At 40.7% G+C, this 20,265-nt stretch overlaps 1 protein-coding gene across 1 annotated transcript in view; it reads right to left on the bottom strand.

Moving 5' to 3' along the window:
- Positions 1-17,064: 17,064 nt before the first annotated feature.
- Positions 17,065-20,265, bottom strand: part of CTPS2 (CTP synthase 2) — a 215,600-nt gene continuing 212,399 nt past the window's right edge. The window contains exon 18 of the mRNA XM_064364501.1: positions 17,065-18,101. Within this exon, the coding sequence (XP_064220571.1) occupies positions 17,933-18,101 (169 nt within the window). The 3' untranslated portion in view covers positions 17,065-17,932. The remainder of the gene's footprint in view (positions 18,102-20,265) is intronic.

The following is a 20,265-nucleotide window of genomic DNA, read 5'->3' as shown; positions in this document are numbered from 1 at the left end:
ATAATCTGAATTTCTGAGATCATTCACCATGATCTGCTGGTAGTATAGAAGGTACACATGGATGACATGTGGCCAGAGCATTTATAATTATGTGTAATTCATATGCATGTCACTTTACTCCAGGTGCATTAGAAGTAGTGATAGTTTTGTCTGTCACTTGCACAGTTAATGTGGGTCTTCGTAGAGACTCATTTTCCATGGGATATTGATAAGCCCTAGAAATTTTCACAACTGGAGAAACTGCATCAGAGACTGGACCTGCTTCAATCATGGGCTTGCTTTGGTCCTAATAGCTTGCAGGTTCAAAGGACACAGCGTTGAGCTAGGCTGCTGGCAGCCCTCAGATATTAAGTACGTGAACATGCTTCCCACATGAGAATTACTCTCGTTTCAGTCAATAACTCTTGAAGAAAATGGAATCATTAATTGGAGTAGTAAAATCTGAGAAAGCATTTTAATGCATTTACTGTATGAAATGTTTTCACCATTAGAAAGCCCTTTGATTGAGGGGAAGAAAATTGCTGAGAATTTTCAAAAGCTAAATGATCTTCAGAGCTACTCCTAAGGCTTTTACTAGCTTGATTTAAATCACAAATAATGAATGACTGTACAGTGTATCCCAACATAACATATGCACAATTTATTAACATATATTTTGACAAGAAGATAAAGGAACCCATTTTGATTACCCTAAAGTCCCAAATATTCAGAATACCCAGTGGCTCATGTGTCTGGTCTTGGAGTGGCTGAGAAAGCTCCTGTCAGTCCCACCTCAGCTGAACTCCCATCTCATTACGAAGTGGCATCTGGCCCTACTTCCTGGTCCCTCAAGTTGTAACAGTCTGAATCATTGTTGATTTCTGGAAATCCACTTTAAACCATCTCGAAGAGCTATTGATGTGCTTTTAGTACTGAGTTGATGTTTTTTGTAATCAAATTCTTTTCTAAAAGAATTTTTCCATGGTGGATCTGTGGTATTGTTGTCTCAGCCAGAATACTTAATCAACCAGAAGACCCCATTTCCATGTGTAACATAACTAAGTTTAGTACAGCAAGTCACAGAAAAAATAATTGTTTGGATTCCACCCCTGAGCAGGGAAGATCATACTCTGTTCTTTCCTCCATCAGAATGTGCTATAGACCAGCTAATAATGGTACAGCAGGGATTTTACCTCTCCCTATCACCACATCTCAGGTAAAAACAGCAGAGGTGGAATTTGACCCTGGCTCGCCTGACTCCAAAGCCCACAGTATCTGCACCTCACAATAATGTATCAAATTGTGTTTTTGTTGCTGTTGTTATTGTTACTGTTTTGTTTGTTTGTTCATTTGTTTGAGATGGAGCCTCACTCTGTCACCCAGGCTGGAGTCCAGTGGCACAATCTCGGCTCACTGCAACCTCCTCCTCCTGGGTTCAAGCGATTCTCATGCCTCAGCCTCCCAAGTAGCTGGGATTATAGGCATGTGCCATGACACCCGGGCTAATTTTTTTGTATTTTTAGTACAGACCGGTGTTTCACCATGTTGGCCAGATTGATCTCGAACTCCTGACCTCAGGTGATGCACTCTCCTCGGCCTCCTAAAGTGCTGAAATTTCAGCCATGAGCCACTGTGCCTGGCCTCAAATTACGTTTTTTTAAAATGTACCAAGGCTGCTTGTTAATTAAAGTAAGATTGGGATAAATCTTTTAATAAAACAATTAATCACCTGACACTCTCTTTGGTCAAATCCAAAGTTAAACAGAGTCACCATATGACTCAGCAAGTCCACCTAGGTAGCTATCCAAGAAAAATGAACACATATGTCCACACCAAAACTTGTACATGAATGTTTATAGTAGCACGATTCCAATAACCAATAGGTGGAAACAAAACAAATGTTCATCAGCTGATAAAAGGGTAAACAAACTGTGTATTTCCATACACTAGAATATTATTCAGCCATAAACAAAAATGAAATTCTGATACATCCTACAACATGAATGTAATGAAAATATTATGCTAAGTGAAAGCTGCCTCACATACACACACACGAAAAAACATGTACAGAGTACATTTATATGAACTGCCCAGAAAAGGTAAATCTCTAGAGACAAAAAGTGGATTCATGGTTGTTAGGAGTTAAGGATGGTGCAGGGAAAGGGGAGTGACTACTAACAGGTACAGGGTTTCTTTTTGGGGGTGATGGAAATTTTCTGGATTACATTGTGTGATAGTTGCACAACTTTGTGAATATACTGAAAAACACTGACTTGTAACCTTTGAAAGGGTAAATTGTATGGTATGTGAATTGTATCTCAAATGTAAAGGAAGAAAGGGATGGAGGGAAGGAGAGAGGAGAAGGGAAAGGGAAGGATGGAGGAAGGAAGGTAGGAAGGAAGAAGGAAGAAAGAAAGCAAGCTTTCAGGCTAAGAGAGACTAAGGAAGAAACAAACTTGAAATGGGATGCGGGAGAGGCATCCCCAATGCTAGGATCCAGCCTTCACTGGAGAGGATGAGCTACAGCCCACTTAGTGGAGCAGAAGTGTGCCAGGTCGTCCTGGGGTTCCACTGGGCCAGAGGAGAGCCCTGGCTGGAAACTGTGGGCCACAGCTGGCAAGCTAGAAACCCCCAACATGGACCATCAGGCTAAGGCTGGTGGGAAGGAAACTGCCTAATGGAATCCTGATAATTCATGACAAAGCTTCCCTTGGAAGATGCTGTTGAATTTTCTGGGAAGCTGGCATGGCTGGACTCTCCAGAAAGTCACAAGGGTGTCACCTGCAGGTGATGCTGCTGAGCTCATGGGGAAGCCAGCCAGGGCACCTATGGAAGAGGTTGTCACTGAGCCCACCACAGCTGGGGCACCTGCAAAACTTGCCATGAAGCTGCCCATAGTGGTGCCATTGAAACTCACTAGCATGAGCTCCACTGGGTATCCCACATGCCCAGCCCACTGCCACAGGAAGGAACAAGGAGAAGCAAAGCATACCAGCACTAGAAAGAGAAGCCCTGCCCTTCTCTCAAGTCACCCCAGCAGCTTCTACCAACAAAGCTCAGCATCAGGCCAGTGGGCAAGGGGGAAATATCCCAGCATCACAACCTGGGTAACAAAGTGTGGATTTGGAGCTGAGGGTCAAGAGATTGATATTAACAGCTGTTCTTTAACTAAGAAAAGAGTTTATATTCAAATAAGTTTGGAAAACCCTACTAACCCTCTTGATATACATTATTAGCAGTGCTAAGACGTTTTTGGGAACGAACCTTGTTTAACTCTGCTCAATGTAGCATTTCCAAAACTCACTTGATCACAGAACTCTGTTCCTCCTGATCATTAACACCCACAGAATGCTCTCTGGGAAACTGCTCCAAGTGTGGTGTGGTGAAACTGGCATGCAATAACCAGAACAGGAAAGAAGCCACGGCGGTTGGAGAGCAGCTTGTGTGCCTTCACTGAATCACATGGAGCCGTCTGCTGCTAAAGGGATTCCTCTGGAACAGAATGCACACAAATGGAGTCATCTGGCCGGGCTCCCTCATGGCGTTCCATCATTTTATTTACTGCACACAAACCATAAGCTCTGCAGACACTGTGGAAATACAGTTTATTTAGGTAACTAAAAATATCCCCCAAATGGCATTTGGCCATTGCTGCACTTCCCAACTCCTCTGGCTTGCCCAGGCCCTGCTCTAAAAATTACCCTTTGTTGATCGAAGGAAAAGAAGATGGGATTTAACAACTGGAATTGATGGTATTGAGGTCAGGGGGCTGGGGATGCCATAATCCTGCCTAGCTACTTAGCCCATTTTCCCTTTTAGAGATTCCTAAGGGAATCAGACACACAAAAAAATCACAAATGAGAATCAAAACAGTGTTTTATTATCTGCCCACTGGAAACAGCAAAATGCAGCTAAGAAAAGAGTGAGTGTGGGGAGAGAGCCGCTACATCATTCAGTCATCGGTTCAAAACCCAGTTCATTCCATCTCTGGACAGCTAGCCTCCAGATGCAACTGCTTATGCCCAAAATAACATGTCTACAACATTACTTATCGCATCAGGGCTTATAACAGCAAAACAATGAGAATAACCTAAGTATTCATCAAAAGGGGACTGATTGAATAAGCCATGGTACATCATGCAAAGATAAACGATGGGCCGGGCGTGGTGGCTCACACATATAATCCCAACATTTGGGAAGGCCAAGGTGGGCAAATTGCTTGAGCCCAGGAGTTCAAGACCAGCCTGGGTAACATAGGGAGACCCCGTCTCTCCAAAAAATATAGAAATTACCCAGGCACGGTGACTTGCACCTATAGTCCCAGCTACTTGGGGGTGCTGAGGCAGGAGGCTCACTTCAGCCAGCGAGGTCAAGGATGCGGTGAGTCATATTTGCACCACTGCACTCCAACCTAAGCGACAAGGCAAGATCCTGTCTCAAAAAAAAAAAGAAAAGAAAAGAAAAGGAAAGAAAGAATAGGAAAGAAAAGAAAAAGCAATGAAAACTGTGCAGCTATAAAAAGAGAATGAGGGAGATGTCCACTTAATGCTACAGAGAGAATTCCAGGGAACAATGTTAGGTGGGAAAAACAAGGTGAAAAGCATTGTATATCATATACACTTGTTACTCTTGTGTGTAAGAAGGGGGAAAATTAGGAACTATATTCATACTTGCATGTATTTGGCAAGAATTCTTTCTAAAACCTGATAAAAGGGGTTACACAGGAGGCAAGAAAGAACCAAACAGAGGCAAATGAGGAGAAAGCTTATCAGTCTGTATTTTTAAAACATTTTTTTAGTTTTTGAACTTTGTCAATGTGTTATTACCAATTTGAAATTTTAAAATCTCCCCTCCCCTCCAAAAAAAACCACCAGTCTGCCATTTCTTAGGTGTATGGTCCTAGCCAAGTCATTAACCTCTGACCTTAGGTTCCTGAATATGTAAATTATCAGCAGTGATATGTATCTTGCAGAGTTGTTGTGAGTGTTCAATGTTACACTGTCAGTGAAAATGCTCTGCAATCCTGGGTTCTTTATTGAACTCCCAAAGCCTGCACCCATAGTTTTGTTAATTGGCAGTAATCTTCAAGGACAATGAAGTACATGGAGGCTCACAATATAATTGTTCATTTTCTTTTTGTGCATATATTTTGGAGCATGAACACATGCCTCTCTAAATCAAGTTCCTTCATTAACAGATGATCAGTTAAAGCAGTGTCTTTCTGTACTTAAAAAAAGTGCATTTCCAAAACATGTACTCCACATTCCCATGATCCTCTCCGTTAACATCATACTTAATTTTTTCAATGTGATCTATTAGAAATATGATGTTCTAAGCCCTAATAAGTTACTGGCGCTTTGGTATGATTATTATTTAATAATGAGGATTCAAATGTACAAAATATTTATTAATAAAATACTTATATTTTCTCATATTCCAAATAGAAAACTATTATTACAGGAAGGTACACACCCTACTTGTGTCCTTATAGAACTGTTCAACCATTAGAAAAGAACTGACACATTTGTCAGGTAGGGGAACAAAAGAATTGGAAGACAAGAATCAGAGATGAAGTTTATTTGACCATTTCAGTAGACTCTCTACTCAAGAAGAGAAGGCACAGAAGGAAAGGGCAGGGTAGGGTGAATGCTTAGCTACATAATATCACGAACTAAAAATAAAAAATGTGATAGGGTCTCCATCTTCTTTCCTGCTAACTCCCAGTGGACGCGGTTGTGAATTTGGCAGTGTCACATCTGACTCGTGACATAAGAAAGTTTCTCATTGACTTAAGAAAACTGCCCTATGAATTTCATATCAATCTGCAAAGTGCATTAAAATAAATATGTCTACAGTCTTATTTGAACACTAAATATAACGGATATTGAGCACATGCTTCAATGACTGTTGTCTGTTAAAAATGGCAACCTTGGAATAAGGTTTCATGGTAATTTTTTTTAAAACATCCACAAAACTTTTGATATGCCTCCCTTCAAGAAGTAAATCCCAACTCTCATCTTTAGTGTGGGATGGACTTGGTGACTCAACTCTAACAAATAGAATGTGGTGGAAGTGACTGTGGGTGGTGAGATTGGTGATTAGGTCATAAAAAGGTGCTGTGGCTTCCATCTCGGTTGCACCACCTCTATCCCTCTCTTGGATCACTTGCTCTGGAGGAAGCCCTCTGCCATATTGTGAGCTGGCCTATGGAGGGGAACACATGGTAAGGAGCTGAGGGTAGGCCTCCACCCAATAGTCATGAGGATCTAACACCTCCTGACAAGAGCCATGTGAGTGTACCATCTTGGAAGCAAATTCTCCAGAACCAGCCAAGCCTTCAGGTGACTTCAGCCCCAGCCAACAGGTTGGCTGCAACCTCATGAGAGACCTGGAGCCAGAACCATCAGCCAAACCACTCCCAGATTCCCGACCCTCAAAAACTATGAAATTAATAAATCTTTGTTGTTGTAAGCCACAAATTTGGGGGTAATTTATTTCACAGCAATAGATAACTAATACAGATTCTCTAAATGTAATTCTGAGTAAATGATTGTGAACTGCAATTCCATTCCATTTCTCTACCAAAAAATCTAAATCAGCCTAAAAAAATTCAAGATTGTGGTATCTGGTGCAACCAGAATTAAGATGTCCAGCCAGGCGAAGTGGCTCACACCTGTAATCCCAGCACTTTGGGAGGCCAAGGCAGAAGGATTGCTTGAGTCCAGGAGTTCAAGACCAGCCTGGGCAACATAGGGAACCCCCCGTCTCTACAAAAAAATTTTAAAACTAGCTAGGCATGGTGGTGTATGCCTGTAGTCCTATCTACTCGGGAGACTGAGGCAGGAAGATGGCTTGAGCCTAAGAGGTTGAGGCTGCAGTGAGCAGTGACGGCTCTACTGCCCTCCATCCTGGGTGACAGAGTAAGACTCTGTCTCAGAAAAGAAAAAAAAAATCTCCAAATTCCCTCATATCACAACTATATTGCATTTATTCTCTCATTTATTCATTCAACAAACATTATAAAGCACTTATTCAGTTCCAGGCAATGCTCTAGACCCTGGGATATAACAGCAAGTGAAACAAACCAAAATCTCTGCCCTCCTGAGACTTACGTACTAGTGAAAAAGAAATAATCAACAATACACAGTATGCTAGTTAGTAATAAGAGCTAAGGAGCTCAAATAGTGCAATGACTCAGGTCGATCAAACTTCATTTCTGGCTCTCAAGATAACTCAGGGCAGTTTCCCTCCTTGTAGTGACTCAGAGACAGGCTCCTTCTATCTCATGGCTCCACCTTCCCAGGGCCTCAGAATCCTCTGAAGATAGTCAGTAGATGAGGAAAGTGAGGGAGGAGAAGGCACACTTGCTTCTCAGTCACCTCCAACCAAAAGTGATACACAACCCTTCCATTCACAGGCCATGGCAATAAACTGTTATGTAGCCCCGCTGCCATGTAAAGCAATCTGGGGAATGTAGCCCCAACTATAGTGCTATGCTAGAAAGGAGAGCAGAATGTTTGGTAGGCAGTCATTTTTCTCTGCTACAGTCTCATTGATCTATTCCAGCCCTGCCTGTTTTACCTCCTGGCCCAGACTTAACCCCAGGCACAGTCACACCAAGGGGAACAAATACCTCACATCTTGATATCTATAATCTCAACGCAAAAATTTCAATCCTTTTTGTGAGTCATTTCCTTGTTTTTTTTTTTTAATCACCTGTAGGGGCGACATATGGAGTTCTCAATCCTCAGAGAAGTTTATCAGATTTAATTTTTCTTTTCTTGAGATAAGAAATCACCAGCTTACCTGGTAACTCAATGAGCTTTAATTGGTGACTAGAAGGGAGGCAGGCGGAGTGGGTATGTGCTGATAGCCACTCACAGCTTTGCTAAGGGTGAGTGTTTGGGGTCTCCATCACAAACTTTAAATTACTCCAGGCATCATCTTAACTACTTATCCACAGCCATTCTCCCAAGTCAAAGGAACACTTTACAAATGCATATTCACTGCACATGGTCCTTCTCCAAGAGAAAAGAACAGCCCCCAGTTAATTGTACAAGCAGCTAAATGTCAGCAGTAATCACTGAGATGAGAGTGGCTCATCAAAGCAAGTCAGGAAAGAGGAGTCTATTTAACAGCTAAATGGGGTTCTGAAAGGCAGACCCTGAAAAGAGCGATTTCTGGGCTGATTTCACTTTAATGCAAAGATCCACTCTTTGCTCTTACTCTCTATGATTATTTTATACAAATTGCATTACATCAATCCCTTGGGAAATACAGGTGTAAGCTGCATTTCCATTTCCTAGGATTGAAAATGACTTCGGAGGGGCTGAATTGGAATTCTTAAAATCTTCTTTAAACATTCATATGTTCTGGAGGCAATAGATGCGAATACACAGACACATTGCCTTGGTTGACAGTTTCAGAGTCTATAACATCAACCTGTAACCTTATATGCTAAAGAAATCTGTTCACCCAAGAAAGTTTAGCAATTTCCCCTTGGAAAGGCAAATCATCAGCATATTTCTATAAAAGTGAATTAATTTGATGCCACAAGGAAAAAAAATACCACCCTGGGTTTGTAATTAGTGATCACATCTGTTCCAATTCTGTCTTTTAAAACTGAATGTGTAGTGTCAGTACACAATGTAGCAGTCACTTTCTCTCAGGAGAGTTAAAGTGGTCCTGGCGTCTCTATGACGTTAGAACTCAGCACTGTGAGAACAGTACTCTCATCCCAATCCTTCTTTTTAAAGCCACAGACAGAAACATCTTTGAAGGAGTGTATTCATTTCCAAGATCTGCTATAAAAAGTACCACAAACTTGGTGTATTTAAGAAACAGAAATTTCTTCTCTCCCAGTTCTGCATGTCAGAAGTCCAAAATCAAGGGGTTGTCAGAGCCATGCTCCCTCCCAAGTCTGTAGGGAGGATCTTTCCTTGCCTCTTCCAGCTTCTGGTCACCCCAGGCATTCCTTGGCTTGTGTCAGCATCACTCCAATCTCTGCCCTATCTCCACATGGTCATTTCCTCACAATGTGTCTTCTGTCTTCACATAGTGTTTTGCTCTTCCTTTTTTTTTTTTTATTTTTAAGATGGAGTCTTGCTCTGTCGCCCAGGCTGGAGTGAAGTGGCACAATCTAGGCTCACTGCGACCTCTGCCTCCCAGGTTCAAGCAGTTCTGCCTCAGTCTCCCGAGTAGCTGGGGTTACAGGCGCCCACCACCACACCCAGCTAATTTTTGTATTTTTTTCTTCTTATAAAGATATCAGGCCGGGTGCGGTGGCTCACGCCTGTAATCCCAGCACTTTGGGAAGCCGAAGTGGGTGGATTATGAGGTCAAGAGATGGAGACCATTCTGGTCAACATGGTGAAACCCCGTCTCTACTAAAAATGCAAAAAATTAGCTGGGCATGGTGGCGCGTGCCTGTAATCCCAGCTACTCAAGAGGCTGAGGCAGGAGAATTGCCTGAACCCAGGAGGCGGAGGTTGCGATGAGCCAAGATCGCGCCATTGCACTCCAGCCTGGGTAACAAGAGTGAAACTCCGTCTCAAAAAAAAAAAAAAAAAAAAAAGATATGAGTCACATTGAATTAGGGCTCACCCTAATGACCTATTTTAACTTGATTACATCTGCAAAGACCCTTTGTCCAAAAAAGGTCATAGTCACAGGTACTAGGGATTAGGACTTCAACCTATCTTTTGGGAGGACCCAATTCAAACTCATTATAGAAGGTAGCCCAGATAAGGGGTTCAAAACATTATTGCAAAGATCATAAAGCCTGCAAAGCTACTACAACAGCTTTGCAAAGTAACATTTGCAGAGCTTGAAGCAAGCATATGAATAGAGTCTCACATACCGTAGTCTAAAGATATAGAACTTACGAATCAAGCTACACTAATAGCTTGGCATACCTTCCCACCCAGCACCCCACAGCCTAGGGAACACCATTCCCTTGGATAGGCTAAAGAAACCTAAGTTTCCCCAAGGTCAGCCTTGTCTGTGAGTCTAAATACCAGAATGGATTTCATGGGACAGGGCAAGGTGGAAGCTAGACCCAAGTCTAGGATGCCTAGGCAGTGTCTGGGTGACTAGAATTGCCCTCAAATCGACCAAGTCAAGCTTCCTAAGGAGCCAGGAAAGATACTTTCACAACTCAAGATTTCCGGGCAGTTATAAGCATTTTCCAAAACACCACCACCCAAGCAGAGGGGGAGGAAGGAACACAGTTATTTGGGGCACCCCATCTGCCTAATCACCCATATTGGGTGATTTAGAACAGCCAAATTAATGTGTTTTTTTCTTAATTTTAACGTTAATTTTTTTTTTTAGAGATGGAGTCTCACTCTGTCACCCAGGCTGGAGTGCAATGGCGTGATCATAACTCACTGCAGCCTTGAACTCCTGGGCTCAAGGGAGTAGCTAGGACTACAGGTGTACCCCACTGTGCCAGGCTAGAATGACCATCTTCAAATGAAAACAGCCACTCTTCCTCTGATTTCCTGGGGCAGAAGTGGTCCCCCAGCCCTCCATCATGCATGTGTGCGCATGCGTGCACACACCCACAAGTTCTCAGTCTAGAATCCTCTGGCCTGGGGGGCCTAGGAGAGTGCATCTCTCTCCCATAATTCCCAGTAATTTAACCAGTTATCACACTTACAAAAACGTCTTTAAAAACTTCAAAAATTCATCAAACTTTTAAAACATTTCCAATTTTATGAGTTCAAAAAAATTTCAAAAGTCATTGTCTTTCATTACTCATGGTGTATGGGGTCTTCTAAGATGTGGGGCCCAGGGCAGGGGCCTCTGCTGTCCTAGTCTGAGGGCAGCACTGCTACCTAGTTGTGATGCAGCTGTTCAAAAGAATGCTGGTTCCTTTGCAAGTCCCAAGGGAACATACAATTCCCCCAGTGCCCCAACCTTGGGCAAAAGTCAGCCCAAATCATCTCATCACTAGGGGCCAGAATTGGTTACTGAGGCAAGTGTGATCCCACCAACTGAACTGCTGGGGGCAGATCGTGCCTGATTCTTCAGAATCCCTGCAAGCAAGCTACCTGTTCTGCTTGATTCCTGGGCAGGACAACCTAGGTTGAAATGCTTTAGTGGAACCCCGAAGAAGCTGTGTGGGGTTCTGAGGTCCTGATGTAAGAAAGAGTCCCAGGCTTGCAGTGAAAAGAGATCAGATCCTATGTTTCATCATTTCCTTGAGTAGCCATATGAACTTGGGCATGGCATTTATACTCTCTAAGCCTCGACTTTCCCCTGTAAAATGGGAATAATAAATCATAATATCTTGCCAGCATATGTCATACAGGGTTGCTCTCAGGATCAGACATGCAAGAGTAAGCTGGAAATTCGAGGCTTATTAGATAAGAACTATTTCTTCTGCTCTTGCACCATACACTGGGTTGGTTGGGTCATGACATCTTGTAGCTGTCATTAAGGAGCTATAATTTCCACTAATGAGTCAGAGTCCTAGAATGATTTACCCTCCAGGCCTGATAAGTTCAAGCTTAGATGATGATGATGATAACAATATAATATAATCAATATTTTATGTAAATACCAAAATAATACTAACAAAACAAGGGAAGTTTTTTGGGTTTTTTTTGTTTTGTTTTTTTTTTTTTTTTTTTTTTGAGATGCAGACTTGCTCTGTCACCCAGGCTGGAATACAGTGGCACGAACATGGCTCATTGCACCCTCAACCTCCTGGGCTTCAGTGATCCTCCTGCCTCAGCCTCCAGAGTAGCTGAGACTACAGGCATGCACCACCATGCCTGGCTAATTTTTTTTTTTTTGTAGAGATGGGGTCTTAAAACTGTTGCCCAGGCTGGCCTTGAACACCTGGCCTCAAGTGATCCTCCCCCCACCCCAGCCTCCCAAAGTGCTGGGATTACAAGTGTGTGCCACCGTGCCCAGCCCAAGAGCAGGTTCTGTTTGATGAAGTGAGTAATGGTTTATGTGATATAATATAAAGGGAGAGGTGCTGGGAAAATCCCCAATATAAACATAATACCTCATCTGTGCTATTGTCTATAATTCAATTATCAAAGTACTTTTTTCCTTTGGGTTGAGTTATGCCCACTTCTCATGTCCCACTTGAAAAGCCATAAACTTATTAACATGTCAGTACAAATGTGCTTATCAGACAGTATACCTTCCAGAGAGGTGACAAGCCCAAAATACCCCCGTGCCCAGGAAGGGGTGGGAGTTATGGGAGAAGAAATGAGTTAGGGAGCAGAAAGCAGGATCAGGGGCTGGTTAAAAGACAGACCAAAGGAAAACTAAAAGACCCCTCAAAGGCAATTTCTACTAACCTCATACTTCGCAGCCTCACAGCCTAGCCCAGTCTCAGGACAAATGGACTATCTATACAAATACACGTATACAATTATATACATAAATTGTGTGTGTGTGTGTGTGTGTGTGTGTATGTACTTTTTTCCCAGCACACTGATGTTAAGGGAGAAATGAAAAATATGACATAAGTAGATAATGCCTAAAAAGTCAGCATAACTGGTGACCTATATAGACAGAATTTTCAGGAAGCTAATCATATCTCACAAAGAAATTGAGATGCCCTCTTGATCTTTATCTGAAAAGAAAGTCTTTCCAGTTATAATAAATTTACAATTTAGAAGAGCTCAAAAAGTCCTCCAGCTTTGTTAGTGAAAAGCAACCTGTCTTTAAGTGCCCCAGGTCATGTCCTCCTTTCTCATCTCAAATTACTCTGGGACAATCAGAAAGAAATTGATCTACATCTGATTACCTTTCTGAAAAAAGAAAAATATAAACCTGCCTGCCAGGGGTTTTTTTTTTACAGTGTAGTTCCTCCTAGACACAGAAAATGGGGAGAAAGTTGCTGCCATTTAACAGACATTAATTTTGACCAGTCATGAATGAAACTTCTGCTGCTCCTGAAAAATATGTATAGCTTGCCATGCCCTCAGACATGTGATTGGAGTCAATTCTCCACCTGTCCATGACTTTCGCCATGGCAAAAATCACTAAAGCATCTCACTAAAGCAGCAGTCTATCTTTGCCCCTTCAGTCTGAGCCCCACCTGTAATGGGCCTGAGAGTAAATATTTGAGACTTTGCCAGCAAAATTGTCTCTGTTGCAACTACTTGTAGCACAAAAGTGGCTATAGAAAATATTTGTATAAACAGGCATGAATGTATTCCAATGAAACTTTATTTACAAGAGCAGATGGCTCACCAGATTTGGTCCACAGCCATAGTTTGCCTACTTCTAGCCTAGACAAACTGTTACCATAGCAATAATAGCTAATGATCATATTGACAAGAACTTACTTACGTCATTGTGATGTAGTGTTCCCATCACCCAGCAAGCTCTGCTCACCTGTGCTTGTTGTCAATATCCTTTATGTTTATGTCTTAGCCTCCTCTTCCAATAAGCCTGGAACTGCTTACCTTAGAAGAATGTTCTAATCACCTACTCATCCTTCTCCTTCATCATGCAAATAGCACCTAAGAACAAGGCTATGTCTTAATCACTTTTATATACCCAGAGCATTGTAGAGAACCTAGACCATAGAAGATGCTCAATAAGTGAATGTAAAGTGAACAATTCAAGGAAAGACAATCAATTCAAGAGAATGAGAAGAAAAGCCACAAACTAGGAGAAAATGTTTGCAAAAGACAGATCTGATAAAGAACTATAATCCAAAATACACAGCGCACTCTTAAAACCCAGCAATATGGAAAATGAACAATACAGTTTAAAAAACAGGCAAAAGGTCTGAACAGACATCTCACCAAAGAAGGTAGAGTTTCGGCAAATAAACATATGGCTTATAAAGAGATGGCAAATAAACATATGAAGAGATGCTCCATATCATCTGTCATCAAGAAAATGTAAATTAAAACAACGATGAAATAGCACTTACATACCTATTAGAATGGTGAAAATTCAAAACACTGATAACACTAAATGCTGGCAAGAACATGGAGCAACAAGAGCTCTCATTCATTACTAGTGTGACTACTATATGGTACAGTTACCTTGGAAGACAGTTCAGCAGTTTCTTGCAAAACTAAACATACTCTTACCATACAATCCAGCAATCATGCTCTTTGGTATTTACCCAAACAAATGGAAAATTTACGTGTATACAAAAACCTACACACGGATGTTTATAGCAGCTTTTTTCATAATTGCCAAAACTTGGAAGCAACCAAGATGTCCTTCAGTAGCTGAATAAATGGTGATATGTCCAGACAATGAAATATTTTTTAATGCTAAAAAGAAATGAACTATCAAGCTATGAAAATACCGGAAAGAACCTTAAATGCATATTACTAAGTGAAAGAAGACAACCTGAAAAGTCTACATACTGTATGGTTTTAACTATATAATATTTTGGAAAAGGTAAAACTATGGAGATGGTAAAAAGATCAGTCATCTCCAGGGGTTGGGGAGGGAGAGGGATGAATAGGCAAAGCGCAGAGGATTTATAGGGCTGTGAAAGTCTTCTGTGTGATACTGTAATGGTGGATCTATATCATTATACATTTGTCCAAACCCATACAATGGGCACCATTAAGAGTGAACTCTGATGCAAACTATACTTTGGGTGATAATGATATGACAATATAGGTTCATCAATTGTAACAAATGCACCACTGTGGTGTGGGATGTTGGTAATGGAGGAGGCCAGATGTGGTACAAGGGAAGGGGGCATATGAAATCCTGTAATTTCTGCTTAATTTTGCTGTAAAATGAAAATTGCTCTAAAAATAGTCTATTTTTAAAAATGCACATGCAATCACATATGCAAATCTTTACTCAGCCTCTTCTATGGCCCATCTTCTCAGGAGACACTGAGGCTAATTACTTGATTAGACAATGGGTCCTTAGATGTGACAACACAAGTAAGAAAAGAAAAAACAGATAAATTGGACTTCATCAAAATTAAAAATGCTTGTGCTACAAATGCTACCATCAAGAAAATCAAACAATAACCCACCGAACAGGCGAGTGTTTTTTTTCCCACATAAAAAAGGCATCATTTTTATTTGGCATACTTTCATTTCAGAACAAAATAAACAAAAAAGCATGATACACAACACCCAATATCCTGTTATAAAGGTAAAAAGAGAATGGGGTGTAAGGCTCTTGTTTCCTGCCTTAGACACATGGACAGGAGAGAAAAACACTAGACATCAGCAGAGGGAGCGAGGTGGGATAAGGCCACTCAAGGTTGTGGGACAGAGCCACTCAAGGAACCATGGGGACACTACACAAGGGCACAAGGTTTCCAAATATAAACTCCTAGTCTACCTCTTCCATGCGACATCCATTCTCCTCACTCTCAAGCAGGGGCTCTCATCAGAAACAATAGCACTGGATTCCTCTGCTGTCACTTCATCTTCCTCAGTACCTAGACCTGGCTTGATCATGCAGTAGATGCAGTTGGAGTGGGTCTGGGGATTCTCAAGGGAAAATCCAGAAAAGAACAGAGCAGTTTCAAACAGCAGCAGCACCAGGTCCTTGACAGCTTTGCCGTTCTTGTCTGTCTCAGTCTTCTGCTGCAGTGTCTCCACAATGGGGTGGTCGGGCTGATCTCCAGGCACTTTTTGGCCACCATGTAGCCCATTAGAGAGTTGTCTCCAAGTGCCTGGGCTTTTTTGTATTTTTAGTAGAGACAGGGTTTTGCCATGTTGGTCAGGCTGGTCTCGAACTCCCGACCTCATGATCTGCCCACCTCGGCCTCTCAAAGTGCTGAGATTACAGGTGTGAGCCATCGTGCCCAGCCTATCCCCACCAATGTTATACAGTCTCAGTAGCAAGTAGAATATATGTAATTGTAATTTCTGCAGAATTGTTTTGTGTACTCTAACCATAAACAAAATAAGCTTTGAGAATTATATTTAGTTTTTTGTTATCTAAAACACACTTCAAAAACGTTGCAGCTATGAAAACAGTGGAGAATTTTCAGGTCAATTTCTGCATGAAAGCCTGGCCCTGTAGGGCTAAGTGGAAAAGCAAAGCCTCAAAACTTCTGGAGTCCTTTGTACCCTCATCAATAATGCAAACACTTGCTCTCAATTCCATAACCTTCCTGGGCAGAAGAACTGACATTGGAGTCCAAGGCACACAGAAAAGGGGGTGTGCTGGGGTAAGGGTCAGATCTAGACCTGCCTGCCCCTCTTCTCACCGAACCCCCACCACCGCCACTAAACCTCTTGGAACTGCTCTGATCTGAGCCAGAGCATCAGGAACGTGTCCCAAATGTCAAGTCAAGCTTGGAGCAACTAACTTTGAGGGATAGTCATCTACTTTAAATTTTGGATTTTTAAAAAATATTTGAAATAAAAGTCATCTCTGTAATCCCTTTTCAGTCATTTTTTAATCTTTTTTGGACTAAGGTGTTTAAGTCAATAATTTAAAGAAACGTGTGTGTGTGTGTGTGTGTGTGTGTGTGCATGTGTATAGCATTAGAAATGACAATCAAAAAGTTGAACTTTAGTTAACCACTTCATTGGTCGTAAGTTTCACTTCCCAGCAGGCATCCACTAATTAATATTTGTTAATCTCCATAGCAGAATGAATAGACCCAAAAATCACAAATAATCCTTTGATTTAAACAGGAGAAGAATTTATTTCCTTTAAAAGCAAGAACAAAGACAAATACTGTATGATCTCACTTAAGTGTGGAATCTAATAAAGTTGAACTCATGGAAGCAGAGAACAGAATGGTGGTTATCAGGGGCTGTGGATGGGGGGCTGGGGGAGGTTGGTCAAAGGGTGCAAAGTTTTAGTTAAAACAGGAGGAATAAGTTCAAGAGATCTATTGTGCAACGTGGTGACTGTAGTTAATAACAATATATTGTATACCTGAAAATTGCTACGAGAAGATTTTGTGTTCTCATCACAAATAAATAAACATTTAGGGTATTGCATACATTAATTAGCGCAATTTAGCCATTTCACACAATGTAGACAAAATTCAAAAACTCATGCCATATACCATAAACATATATACAATTATTTGTCAATTTAAATAAATAAATAAGGAACGGCAGTTTGATTAATCAAAAATGAGGGAGGGAGGATCCAGTCAACCAATAGCCAGGCTTTGTTTGTGGCTACTTAAATAGTAGAAAAGGACATAGTTTCCACCCATTCTACAACAGTATGATAAGCTAAGGAGTCATGACAAAATTCAGTTACTTATTTTCATTATTTTTTCAATCATTTCAAGAGTGTTTGGTTCTATTCTATATGATTCTTTAAGTATTTGCCTTACTCCCAACATTTTTGTCCTTATTGGGAACATTATAGTTTCTAAAACACTGATTTCTGGCTTAACTATGAATTTTGCAAGTATAGTTTGTCCATACTAACTGGAAAAGAAAAAGTGGTCCTATATAATCACATGGGACAGTAACGAAAGAATATGGAAAGATGCTCTTAGGAAAAATTATCAAAGATTTGGAAATGGGCAAAAGACTACTGAGTGTCCTTTCAGTGAAGTGCTGGGTATTATCCAAGTGACTATCCCAGGATTGTCTGGTTCTATCCAGGTATGCACCTTTGATTGATTGTCTTCCCATTATTTAGGCTATTTTATAACTCTGTAAAGGTAGAAGTTAAGCTACAGAAAACTGTTAGTAATGCAAACAATTATTCTCCATTGAAATGCGAATACACTATCTCGAAATATAATGAATTTCTGCCCTATAGAAAGAATGATCTCAAACATTACATTTCATTGCCATATAAGACAGCAACATCCAACAAAATATATGTACAATGCAAGCCACGGATGTAATTTTACATTTTTTTTTTTTGAGATGGAGTCTTGCTCTGTGAGTGCAATGGCGTGATCTCCACTCACCACAACCTCTGCCTCCTGGGTTCAAGCGATTCTCCTGCCTCAGCCTCCAGAGTAACTGGGATTACAGGTGCATGCCACCACATTCAGCTAATTTTTTTGTTTTTTTGGAAGAGACTGGGTTTCTCCATGCTGGTCAGGCTGTTCTCGAACTCCCGACCTAAGGTGATCCACCCGCCTCAGCCTCCCAATACTTTGGGAGGGATTACAGGTGTGAGCCACCGCACCTGGCCGTAAGTTTGCATTTTCTAGTAGCGCACTGAAAAGGATAAAAAGAGGTGAAATTCATTTTAATAATACATTTTGTTTAATTCAATTATGTCCAAAATATTATTTCAACAAGTAGTCAACATAAAAAATACTGAGATAGTTTACATTCTTTTTTTGTATACTATGTCTTTGAAATGGCTAATGCACTTTATATTTACAGCACATCTCAATTCATACTAGCCACAATTCACATGCTCAGTAGTCACGTGGTTAGTGGCTACCATATTGAACAGTGCAGCGCCAGTTTTTCTTTGTCTGCACAGATCTGGATATTTCAACTATTACATCTTCCCATGCAAATATTTGTTAAAACACTTTTGGTGTCAACCCTAGATATTTCTTCAGCTCCTACTATGTTCCTGGCTGTTCACTACTTATTAGGATGGGTATAAAAACTATAATAAATGTCCCCTGACCTCAAAAAGTAAGATGAGGTAAGACATATAAATCATTTAAAAATTTTTTCAAGCCAGATTACATGTAAATGAATTCTTGAATTTAGTGGACAATAGAGAAGTGAAAAATCAATATGATAGGTACATTCAAGGAGGAGACTTGGGAGGGAAGAGAGGAGCCAGGGATATTCAAGACTTAATAAACAGAATGAGGAAGGAAAGGGATGGGTTAATGATTACAGAAAACAGAAGTTACTGGCCTGCTTTTATTTATTTATGTATTTTGCCTGATTTTGTCAAACATTCCATTTCTTTGTTTCGGATCATAGTTTTCATAACATATGGTTATCTTAGGCAGATAAATTAAAATAACTTTAGATTGAATATAGATCTTATCTGTTATATGTTGTATGATCTCAACTCTGCTCTAAAAAATGCATTTTTAAAAACAGGAAGAAAACATCCAACACGGCCCAGACAACTGGATTGATTATGGTGGAGTAAAGGATGATCCTGCTTCTTTCAAGTTTGCTACACATTTTGTTATCTTTTTTCAATAATCACGTAATATTTTACAATTAGAAAAAAATATGTACTGTTTATATTATGTAAAGATGTTTCTTCATTTGATGGTTCCAGAAATTCTGAAATGATGTTGGACAAATAGATATATCTGAACACCCCAGTATGATCTCTTGATGTCTAAATACCAGAACAATAGTCCAGGATCTTTTATATCACATATTCCAGAACCACAGGCTATTGTACTGATAAATTGTGGAATAAGATTTTATCCATTTTCCATCAGTTTTGTCTTGCAATGTGAGAAGAGTCAAGTCTTGCTGAAGTTAATAAGTGGCCATCTGGGGCTTATTTTACTTTTAGAAAAGCAGATTGCTGAAGGTGATTGCCTCGTTGTTAAGAAAGGTTCATGGCTAATGGTTTTGAAAAGTAAAGCTGTTCAACTGCCTAAGGTGATTCATTTGATCACGCGTCTTCTGTTAGTCACGCAGCTGATGGGAATTTTAAACACAACTTTCATGTTTGGCCTTTGCCTTCATGATTTCAGCTCATAGAGCAAACTATTGTCATATCTTCCAGTTAACTTGACTAAGCAGCCCTTGAAGAATAACTGGCTACTTTACTTTCACTTTGCCCAACCTACCTCTAGTACAATCATTAGGCATGCCTTATCCTTTGCTTTTGCTATTTACTAATTACTATTAACCATTGCCCTTTGTCCACTTCATTCTGACTTTTTCCACTTACTCAGCTATTTCTCATCTTTCTCACACCCTCTCCTTATTTAGCCCAGTAGTTTCAAATTAACTTCTTGAAATAAGGCTTGCACATTTTCAAAATGCTAGAACATTTCGTAGATTTATAATAATATGGCTCTGTAAGTGTGATAATGCCTTATATTAGTCAAGTTCGCAGTTTTTTGTTGATCAACCATGGTATTGATGGACTTATGAAGCTATAGGGAATTTTTTAAGCAGGTGTAGACCTAAAGAAGTCCTGGCCAGGCATGGTGGCTCACGCTTGTAATCCCAGCACTTTGGGAGGCTGAGGTGGGCAGATCACAAGATCAGAAGATCGAGACCATCCTGGCTAACATGGTGAAACCTTGTCTCTACTAAAAATACAAAAAATTAGCCAGGCATGGTGGTGGGTGTCTGTAATCCTAGGTACTAGGGAAGCTGAGGCAGGAGAATCGCTTGAACTAAGGAGGTGGAGGTTGCAGTGAGCCAAGATCGT

This window comes from Aotus nancymaae, unplaced genomic scaffold (assembly GCF_030222135.1).
Source record: "Aotus nancymaae isolate 86718 unplaced genomic scaffold, 86718_ANA_hifiasm-v0.15.2.pri h1tg000058l, whole genome shotgun sequence".
NCBI classification, from domain to species: domain Eukaryota; kingdom Metazoa; phylum Chordata; class Mammalia; order Primates; family Aotidae; genus Aotus; species Aotus nancymaae.
Note: the sequence above shows the minus strand (reverse complement) of the source record. Positions and strands in the feature narration are given on the sequence as shown.